Here is an 11,634-nt window from a genome sequence, read left to right on the forward strand (position 1 = left end):
TTAATTGAGGAGCTTTTGGGACTAAACACTGAGGTCATCAGTCCAGCAATTCAAAAGTTACCTGTGTAGGGGTCAAACTATAAAGCAATGAAGTTAAAAGCACACACAGCAAAAGGCATAAAATGGCAGGTGAAATCTAAAAAATGGAAAACAGAGGGATAAAGCAGCAGTCTTTGCACAGGGGGATGGCCATGGGTCCCAGACCCAGAAAACGTGAGGGGGCCCCAACCACAATGACCCTGACCCTGCCCCTGCTCCAGGAAGTAAGCAAAACCTTACAACTGAAAATATGAACAACTTTCATGAAGGAAACTGAAAACCAGTTCAACCATCCGTGAATTGTCAGCTAATATTAAAGACAAGGAATTTGGAAGGCTATACTTGGTACAAAGGGCCAAAACAGAGGGACATTCCACCAATATATTAGACCCCGTCAGTCTGGTTTCACAACCACATTGTGGGGTGGCTCGTTATGCAGGAGAAAACAATGGGTGAGCCAAGTATGACTGATGCGTAGATGGCATAAGACAGTGAACTACTTCTGAGAGGAGCAGAAGGTAGACTGCTAAACTTCAGGAGTCTCCTCAATGGTGTGGTGTTTATTACCGAGATCTGTAGTACACCAGATGTCGTTCCACTTTTGGGCGCGCGCGCGCACACACACACACACACACACACACACACACACACACACACACACACACACACACACACACACAGAGAGAGAGAGAGAGAGAGAGAGAGAGAGAGAGAATCTGCGCATATTTGCACCTGGAATCATAAAAAGGAAATGGGGGTTAAGTATCTGCCTCTCTAGCCAAATGGTCAGCCAGTTCATTCCCTGCAGTACCCACGACTTGAGACTCAAAGACAACTGAGCAGGCGGCACAACCACGTGCAGAGAGGTGGTCAGGGATAGCAGAGACCGAAGGGTGACAAGAAAGGATCGGTCTATAGCCTGCTCAATGAGTCTGTACATACTAAAACGCTGTTGAGGGAGGCCTGAGTAACAAAGTGGAGGGCCCTGTTAATGGCTAGCAACTCTGCTGTGAACACACCACATGATTCCTGCAATAAATAGTGTTCCATGACAGGAGACGTGAAAGTGTATCCCATCTTGTCTACCATTTTAGAAACATCAATGTAAAAGATGATAGCCCCTTGGAACTCCTCAACAATGGAATATACAATATGCGAGATACGACTGGAGCGACAGAGACCTTAGGACTCTGGAATAGGGCAGTCCAAATCTGCAGTCGAGGCAGTGCATCTGAGGAGGGGTGCAGGAAGAAACACAAGGGGCGCTTTTCAGGGAGTGGAGATGGAGATGGAGATTCCGACACAGGGAAGTGAGAGGCTTTCCAACTGGCAATCCTATCTGAGGCAAGGTATCAGGAAGGAGACATCCTTCATTTGCAAAGAGAACAGGGTACACAGGATGGCCATTGAATCTTAAGAAACCAGGAACTGGTTCCATCGTATTTGTTAAGGGGCAGTCCCTGTAGCTGCGAGGAGGCTGTCGACAGGACTTGTGCAAAAAGCACTTATAGCTCGACACACTCCACGATTATGAACAGGATCGAGTAGTTTCAGAGTGGAAGGAGCCGCTGAGCCAAAAAGCTGACAAACCTAATCTAGTCTGGACAAAACTGGCACACAGTACAGATTGAGGAGAACACCACAGTCTGCACCCTGTGAGTTAACAAGCACTGCGCTCTCATTTAAATATACGGCCGAAAGAGTCGGCCTTCAGGGATTGTGAAACGAACCCTGTCGTCCAGGACTGGACGCCTCAAACAGAGCAGATTCACCACGAGATGGGGAAACTCGCAGGTGTCTATTGTACACTGAGGCCTTAGCGCTGTAGTGTGCAAGTGAGACAACTACCTACATCATAGGGAAACGCAGTAGAAGGCTTTTGTGGCCAAGGAGACGTAGCAGTGTTAAATATGGCGAACCTAAGAACGGCCATAAAGGGACACATTTATGAAAACTATTTAGTTCTAAAGTAGTGCAGGGAATGAAGCCACAATAATTTTAATCTGCCATCCTCCATAAATTTTCATAGTGATCCCAATAAAAATTAAATATTGATCGTATCTACAATAGTTTAGGATTTACTGTTAAAGTGAAATTAACAAGTTTTGTAACAAAGACCTGAAAATCCTCATGTCTGAACACTTTGGTCGATCTTAACGATTGATATTAAATATAGAAGATCATCATTAAAATGACAAACATTGTAAATATCAACTCTGTAACTATTTGTTTAAAAGATATACTACACTTAAATCATCAGTATTTTCAGTTAAGCATCAGATCATCATTTCTTCCACAAAACACACTGAACAATGACAGCATGGCTCCTTATTGAATCAGTAGGTAATAGAATACTTGTTGCAAAGTTTAGTTCATAGTAGTTACTTTTGTTTATTTATCAGAAAGCACATTGATGCAAGGCTACTAGACATGGCATTCAAAGCTAAGAAGGAAATTGTATTGGTTTTATGTAAAAGAATTTAATGTTTATTATGCAATCAATATTATTGTTACTTTATTTAGAATGTGAAAGTGGTCACACTTTGATTATTTAAATATGTTATAATGTAGAATAAGCTGTAGCCAATCAGACTGACGGCTTCAGGAAAGGGAACTGCCCTAGTCAGTTGAGCGAGGATATTTGGCGTGCGAGAAACATGGCCGGGGACGGGCATAGGGAGTGCTGGCTCTGATGCGAAAGCAGACAGTTCAGCTGGAGAGACCGAAGGGTACAATTCGGATTGAGACACAAAAGCATACAGTGTCTTTAGACAGCTAGGAAATGAAACGACATAAAATTTTGCGTTGTGTGGTATTGGGGGACTTCGTCTCTGAGCGGTGAGCAGTCACGCACATGGAGTGAAGTCTTAACTTTTCGTGTGAATATCAAGGTGGCACAGTGTGCTTCGCGATGAGGTTGTGAATGGTCGAACTGCGTCAAATGGATATGTGTTCGAGTGTAACAGTAACTCTAAATACGACCACTTTCACTATTAGTTTGCTTTCTGAATAAACATTATTCTAACCAAATAACAACTGTGTGGCCTACATCATTTATGGGTCATTAATTTAGTTCAGATATTATTATTACTGTTATTGTATGTTATGTTAACTTTGTATTTCGCGAACTTGCTGATCACAAGTGCAATTTACGACGTATAATGTGACACGTGTGGTTCAACCCCTACACGAGTTTGAGGGAAGACATTTCGACGAAGAGGAACCGCATGTGAGCCAGAAAATCTTTGGGATGTTTGCTCGCAATTGGGGGCTCTTCCGGGATAAGAACTTGGGAAGCGTTAATTGAGGGTTAAGAATCTTGCAAAGTGTTGGAACAGGATTGGATTTTGGAAAGTGTTAGCTGCGGAATATGAACTCCGGAAAGTTTAGAATTGGATTTGAATCCTCCAAAGTGTTTCCAAAAGCATTATCTGAACGTTGATAGGCAGGACCTCTCGCAAAAGTTAAATGTGAGATCAGTTAAGGACTGAATATAAGGTTTCTTTAATAGTTGTGAAATTACAATTGTAATTCTCACAGCTAGCGACATTCTGTGACCTAGGTCCCAAATCTGTGGCGGTTTAGGCAGTTTGCGTGGGGGCTCTGACCTAGGAATTTTGCAACAGTTGTGTGCACCGAGTTTTATCAGAGGTTAGTCGTGATAAAAAAGTAACACGAAAGAAGAGGCAACATCGAAAGCACGTGGTTACAGCCAGCAGCGGCACCTTCAACGGCGATTCAGCGCACAACGGCAGTTGTAATACCACAGCAGAGGCTATGAGATCTTTAGCATCGGTTGAAAGTGCAACATCGGCAGCAATACCGTAGCAGAAGGATCCGGCACGAAAAAGCTAAGTACCTGCACTGATAGCGAGATTATGTATAGCACTGTAGTTCAATCGCCAATAATAGACGTCACTAACATTAAGCAGTTGGGCAGTTTGTGTGGGTCCGAAAAAATACTAGCAAGCTGCTTAGCCCGAAGTCGGAGCGGGAGATCGTGATCAGCGAAGAATTTAGTTGGGCAAATAGTCCGAAATCAGGCAAGGGAGATGAATTTGGGGGGAGACATGACGTCGCAATTAATGCAAATGATAAGAGGATTGGGTTCCAAAATTGGGGTGACGTAAATTTGAAAATTGATGCGTTTCAATCCGAAATAGCTTCGGTTGTGAAAGATGAAGTAGGTAAAATGGCTAGTGGGGTCAAGGAATTGATAGATGGAAAATTAAAAACCATTAGAGACGAAATGTGCAAAATTTCTGATGAAGCTGTGATACTTGACTAAGGTAGATCAACTGGAGAAAAATTTCAGTGATAAGGTGGAGAAGTTGCAGGCAGATCTGGGAGGCACCCTAAGAAATTGTATGAGTAGGCAAGCTGCACTAATGGCGGGGATGACAGAGGCTATTAGCAACTTATCCATTCGAATACGTAAAGGGGAAAAAAAGTAGATAAAATAAAGGAACATGTAGAATCTGGTATTAAAATTGAAAATAGTGAAGTTAAAAAGCAAACAATGAAACAAAATGTGAACTGAATTCTTTAGCTGCACATCAAACCTCTACAGTGATCAGTATTCTGTGGATGAACTCTGGATCAGTCAAATGTTTTGCAGATGACGGTAAATTTTCTAGCAGCATGCAGGGATGGTTTCGTATGCTAAACATCGAACGAGGCGCATTAGCTCGCAACCCCGAGATCTGTGGGCCAGGCGGAGAGCATTAAGCTTTTGCACACATGTAATCTTCAAGTGGCAAATATGGGGCAGCCACATCCTATTTCTATCAAAAAGAAGGCCCAAGAAACAGGACTGTGCTAAATCAAGGTGCTGATCACCTAAATGAAGTTCTGGATTGTGTATTGCAGGTCTATGCCAAAAGTGCATAACCTGTATTTGGAGGGAGAAAAGTGGAAACCGAGGGAAAGGGCCCACGCAGAGGCCCGGTGTTGGCAAGAACAATCCAGATGCGCGCAGGCTGCGAAGCAGCCACTGAGGTAAAGAATGCCGTATTGGGAATGTACTCAGTAACTGTGTGTTGCAGCTGTACGTTCGCCGTAGTCTGTCGGTGACCGTTCGTGCTGACAGACCGCTTGTCTGTTGTCCTGCCCACGATGGAAGTAACCATTGCGCTGCCCCTCTCTCCACCCCCCACCTCATCTTTTGTTGGATCCTGCTGGCTCATTTGCATCTCATGTTCAAGCAGAATGGCAGACAAACATCCATCTTGTCTGAGTTTGGACCTACACCAAGACCACACGAAGATTCATACAGATCAGTTGCCTTTCTACCATATGCTTGAGTCATATCTTCAGAAATGGGGAGAATTTTAAAAAGGTATGCTCTCAAAAGAGTACCTGTCTGCCAGCCAAGATTAGTGGACACCTCGGCTCAGCGAAACAGGACCTGGGATTAAGGAAGCATGGTGTTTATAAAACCCCTTACCATTGTGGGCAGTTGTATGTTGGCCAGACAGTTTGCAGTATTCAACACAGCTATTCAGAGCACCATCATGTTTGCTGGTGTCTGAGAAATCTGCTGTGGCAGAGCACTGTCTTAATGACACACACACACACACACACACACACACACACACACACAGTGTTGTTTAATATAACAAATAGCTGCTCCTGAATGTCACTATTGAGACTGTGTTAAAGGAAGCTACTGAAATTAGACTGGCACACAACATTATAAATAAAGGCAAGAGTTACCCTTTAAGAAAGATCTGAAGTCCTGTTTTATCCGATATTAGAAAACAAGAGTCATTGACAGGCAGAATATATTAATAGTGGTACTCAGTAACAATTCATCTATTTCTGCCAGCTTTCAACAGTGGGGCACTGTACGTTCTCAGTATCAATCAGTTTCGGTGCGATTAACATACGGCCTTCTCACCTGAAGATGGCAGCCAGGTAGACCCCAGAAATATTGGTTTCGGACAAGTGCTCAATCTGGCTGCAGACCTCAGAAGACAACCACCAACTGATACACTGATAAAGTGTAGGTAGTTACTACTTCTAACTATAGATTGCAACAAAAATAATCATCTGATAAGATAATGTAAATGGATAGATAAAAAATCTACTTACCAAGTGGCAGCAGGGGAACATACACACAAAAGGGTTTAACTTTTACAAGCTTTCGGAGCCAGTGGCTGCTTCTCCTGGAAGAAGAGTTGAAAGGGAAGGAAGAGAAGTGAAGGAAAAGGACTGGAGAGGTTGGGAAAGGCGGTACAGTTCAGTTCAGGAAAGTCACCAGTATCCCAGGTCCGGGGAGACTTATTGGATGGGATGAGACCAAAAATCTTTCTTTCTCATCCCATCCGGCAAGTCTCCCCTGACACAGGGTACTTGGACGACTTTTCTGAATTGCACCCCCTTTCCCTATAAAATCCCCAGTCCTTTTCCTTCACTCCTCCTTCCCTTTCAACTCTTCTGCCAAGAGAAGCAGCCACTGGCTCCAAAAGCTTGTAAAAGTTGAATCCTGTTGTGTTTTGTGTTCCCCTGCCGCCAATTTGTGAGTAGATTTTTTATATATCCATATTGCGTCTTCCATCACAATTTGTTGATATAAATGAACACTGCACGTACAATTATAATGTGTACATTCAACATGACATAGCATTATCTTTGACCACAATAAATGACATTCTGCCCAATTTGACAGGCAATGAGACCCTTTCTTGTTTTTTGTGACATCTTTATTGTCACGGTGCTTCTTCAGTCGAGGGCCAGCCTGTTCCTCCGAACTGGAATGCCACAGCACAGAGAAACTGTCAAGCGTGCAGGTATCGCAACATGTAAACTGACACTGTGACCTCACACATAAGATACTTGGCATCCATCCCTGTCATTTACATGCACAAACAATAACAAACTGATGACAAGTTAGCTATTTTAAACTACTCAACTAATAAAATACTTTCAACTGTCGCACTCAACATTCATTGGTTAGGCGGGCATAAGATAAAGCATCATTTTAACAAAGTAACGTATTACACCACACAATGTTGTCCCCCACCACCAACAATTTAGAAGTATTGTTTAACTTAGTGGTGTAAAATAGGCCACTGATATTACAGTGCACACTTTTATGTTATGTGACTGTACTATTAACAAAATTTGTTGTGACCTATACTATCATAAGCATACTGTATCACATTACCTGGAGCAGAATTTAATAAAAGGAGTAAACAAGTAAATAAAATAAAAATTGCAAAAGGTAGGAAACATACGCCCATTTACAATTTCTTCTTTGATTATTATATGTGGTGACACTTAATTGTTCTGGCAGATAAAAGCTTCTTTAACTGAACTGGAACCTATGGGTGGAGCTGTGGTGACGTACTTATCTACAGCTTAGAGCCTAGGTCGGGCTGGAAGATGATCATTTGGTTGTGAGTTGAAGCTAAAAACTGAAATGCCAAATAAAGTTTGTTAACCTAATGTCTAGACTGCAGCCAGCAATGGTCAGGGCAGTGTCTGCCTACAAAACTATAATTCTACATCTCAGAAAAACTATATTAGATAATGGACAACACTCTGGTAAGTATTTGCATTAATGTATTACGTTCATACATCATATGTAAGTAACGAAAACAGCAAGAGCCCACCATGTAACTTATCACACACCAATCTACAATAAACAAATTACACACACACACACACACACACACACACACACACACACACACACACATCTGCAAGGAAAATAGCTTACCTTTTGACAATTTGTATCAGCTGAAACATTTTCCAGACCAAAGAGCTCTATCACCTTATCTCCAAATTCCTGTAACAAAATGCCTTTCCTTATGTTGGCTACTATCTGATCATACATTTGACCATATTTTAATGTTGTATTTTCACAAAATACAAACAGTTATGTTGCAAACATTCCCTGCCTAAGGCAAATGGACAATAGCGCAACACATGTCTTATCTGTCTTTCACTATAAACCATTCTGACAGAAGGTGACCACAAAAAGGCTAACTCAATTGGTAAAACTTTCAGGAGTCTAAATTATGTGGGCCTCGCAAACCGAGGTATAAAGTATCCCACGGTGTTAAGCAGGATGTGACAATTATCAGCTCACAGATAAAAGACTGTGTGAGTAGGTTCCTGTAACCAGCATGTCTTTTTATCTATGGCTGGTAACTGAAACCATCTGGTTCAGCATGAAGTAGTACTTTATACCTTGGTTCACACAGCCCACATCATACAGTTCTCAGCTAAGATAGTCCATCTTGGGGTCACCTTTCATCAGAATTTTTGTAGAGAAAGACAGGTCAGACAAACATTGTGGTACAGACCAACTGCGCACTAGGTGAGTGATGATAATTCCGAGGTGGTAATAAAGTTTACGGTCTTTTTGCCTTATGCAAAGTATTTGCAACAGTTTGCAGAAATGTTATTTGAAATGTGTTAATCTAAGATCAGGGTCCTATAAGTTCTGTAAAAAATGATCTTGGTTTGTGTAAGGTGGCTGTGTACTGTATTCCTTGCAGTTGTGGCAGCATGCTATATATTGGTCAGACTGACAGGACTGCGGAGACCCAGTGTACTTAGCTTCAGCGTCACACACACTATCATCTGAGCAAATCTGATATTGCAGAACTTAGTGTTGGCATTGGTCATCATATGGAATATACCAATACTGAGAGCCTGGTATATGCTCTGCCAGCTATCAATTAACCTTATAAAAAGAGTGTGCAGTTTTTGTTTAAATTCTATTTGGAATCGTGCTCTCTCCTTTGCCGAAAAACAGACAGACAGTGTTAATACTGTATTGTCAGCCGCATGATGGCAGATAGAGAGAGAGAGAGAGAGAGAGAGAGAGAGAGAGAGAGAGAGAGAGAGAGAGAGAGAGAGAGAGAGAGGCGGGAATGTGCGCACACACAGGATGAACACCTGAAACCTAGCATGTTTCCTTTCTTTTTTTGTGTCTGTCAATGGCTCAATGCTTCTACATTTCGGCAAGTGGTCTCTTACCCCAAGGTACCAATATTTCCATGTATTTATGATATTATTATTTCCAGATATTAATAATACATATTTGATTCATGTGATGCCTACAATAATTGTGACAACCCTGTATTGTCCGTTTCACTTATCCAGACCATTGCAGTCTGAGAAAATCCACACGATTACTCTACAACTCTCAGTTAAGTTCTGGCAATACAAATATCACCTAATGCCAGCAATTATGAAATGATGGTAGTCACAGTGTGAAGATCTTCAGGTATTATTGTGAAAATAAAAAATAAAATTTACTAATTGTAATCAAACACTGTAATAAAGAGTAAAGGAAAAATATTTCTCTAATCCTTTACACTGCACATTCATTTAATATGATCTTTTGTTCTCCACACAGATTTCAAAGCTCACCAAGTATATAATTCCTCTTTAAACTGGACATTTTTAAGTCATGTGTCACTACATTCTACATTACAGCATTTTGCATGAAAAAAAAAAAGAGAGAAACATTTTCATTACTAAAATATTAGTACTGTTCTAGCAAAATTGTACTGCATTGTGTGATACTACTGATATAAAAAAGCTAGTTCTGGATACATTTATCATCATCCTTGTTCCATAGATCATGAATACGACATTTCATAATGGTGTGGAAGTGTCATTTTAACATATGCAATGATTTAACAATAGCCCTTTTTCAGTGAGCTACTACTTATGTGGCTGAGAATCCTACTTAGTTGTTGAGAACAAGCTTTTACTTTTGAGTTAATTTATTATTTTCCTGATTTCAGTAGGGGAGTTGGGTTGAATTTCAGTTTTATCAAATTGCATAGGTACTGCCGCTTCCATAAACTGCCCTGCATTTTCTAAGGAATAGCTGGACCCTATTTTCTCCACAACACTTACAAAATAATTATTAAAAATGTTTTCTAATTCTGACTTCTTGTTAACAAACTTTTCATTGAGTTAGAAAAACAGTCTTCCTGTGCTCTTGGTTGCCCTGTTTCCCTTTTAACAATATTTTTCTGTTTACAAGATATTTTTATCCCTTTTATCAACAAATACAAAAGGTTCTAAATGACTTACCCAACCAGAAGTCCACCTGTTTCTCAAATTCAATGCTCTGATGCATAGCGAAAAAGTAGTAAAACTCAATTTACTTCATATAGCTGTAGTGCAAGGTAGAAATGGGATGTTTCAAATTATGTATTTTTGAAATAGTAAGTTTCAGAATATTGTTTTAAAGTTTTATGTCTTGCAAAAACTTTTTAACATTCAGCAATTTCGGGTATGACTCGGCGGAAAAAAGTGAGCAGCATTTGTTAACATTTTATGAAATAAACAAGAATATTTCTCAATAAACACCAGAGGAAGTTCGAAACGATCTATACTTAATTGCAAAGGAGAATTTTGAGGTTACGATAAATGAAAATCTTGACGGCCAAGATGACCCCCACCACCAATCTCAGCAAATCAATATCCATATGTCGAACGGGCGGGCATTCAAAAATTTTCGTGGCTCCTGCGACCTCAATAACTAAGCCATACATTTATATTAAACACCTTCGGGCCACTATTAACTGTGTAACAACATACATTGTTCTGTTTGACGAAATCCATATGACCTGTAGCTGTTATCGGTCATACATGCGTGGAACTTCCTGGAACACAGGCGTAAGTTTACAAATGACTTACAAATATCATCTACTCATCTCCACGTAGATACACTACAGTAAATAACATATGACATGCTATAAATATATAACATGCTGACTGTAACCTCCACAAAACAATTGTCGATTTACCTGATGGCTAAAAACCGCTTCCTAAGAGAACGCTGGGGTAACTTTGGCGTCTCACTACTGCACCACATTTTGTCATTCACTGTTTAAATGTGTTTCTCAAACGTCAAGAGCCAACTACAGTTACCCGCAATGAAGAATACTATGAAACAGTAACCCCGAACCTTCTGCTTGCAACGCTAGAAGAGCCCAACTCCTTTCGTGACCCGGGTCCCGGGGTCTAGGCTGTCTAGCTATATCCCCTCCATTCCACCTGAGCTCCAAGCTACCGATCAATAAGTGCATGAGTAGCCAGAACTGGGCGTAACGGTATCCAATGAGATAGCGGCATATAAACGCTGTATTGATTTGCCGGGGATGTAGTGATGAGCCAGTGCCACCTAGGAACAAGGCCGCTGCACTGCGTGTGTGACGTCAGCGTAGAGTCATACCACCACAGAACAAGAAAAAAGAGAAACGCAACTCCCGTGTTAAAAGTGGTATGGAGATAAACTAAAATATGGAAACTTTGGGGGTTGTATCCCCCCCCTAGTTTACTTACGTTGTAGGTTTTTATTTTTATTTTATTACCTTATTTTTCTGGGCGTGCTATGTAATTATTTTGGCTGGCATCATAATAAAATAATTGAAACACAGCTATAGCACACTGTACTACAGCAGAGAAAAACCTATTCAGTAATATTTTCAGTCTATCTTTGACGTTTGCATCTACTTGTCTGTCAGAGACAAGAAAGAAGAAACATAATAGGAGCAGCGATTGTCAGGCGCAAACGTTAAAAATAGACTTTTAAATTGACGTGCTTATATTGTTATCTAT

At 40.8% G+C, this 11,634-nt stretch overlaps 1 protein-coding gene across 1 annotated transcript in view; it reads right to left on the reverse strand.

The window, feature by feature from the left end:
• Positions 1 to 11,203, reverse strand: part of LOC126108117 (uncharacterized) — a 47,222-nt gene extending 36,019 nt beyond the window's left edge. Inside the window, exons 1-3 of the mRNA XM_049913348.1 lie at positions 10,821 to 11,203; positions 10,612 to 10,676; positions 7,763 to 7,831 (exon numbers count right to left, since the gene is read on the reverse strand). Of these exons, the coding sequence (XP_049769305.1) occupies positions 7,763 to 7,831; positions 10,612 to 10,635 (93 nt within the window). The 5' untranslated portion in view covers positions 10,636 to 10,676; positions 10,821 to 11,203. The remainder of the gene's footprint in view (positions 1 to 7,762; positions 7,832 to 10,611; positions 10,677 to 10,820) is intronic.
• Positions 11,204 to 11,634: the final 431 nt, after the last annotated feature.

Source organism: Schistocerca cancellata, chromosome 11 (genome assembly GCF_023864275.1).
Source record: "Schistocerca cancellata isolate TAMUIC-IGC-003103 chromosome 11, iqSchCanc2.1, whole genome shotgun sequence".
NCBI classification, from domain to species: Eukaryota; Metazoa; Arthropoda; class Insecta; order Orthoptera; family Acrididae; genus Schistocerca; species Schistocerca cancellata.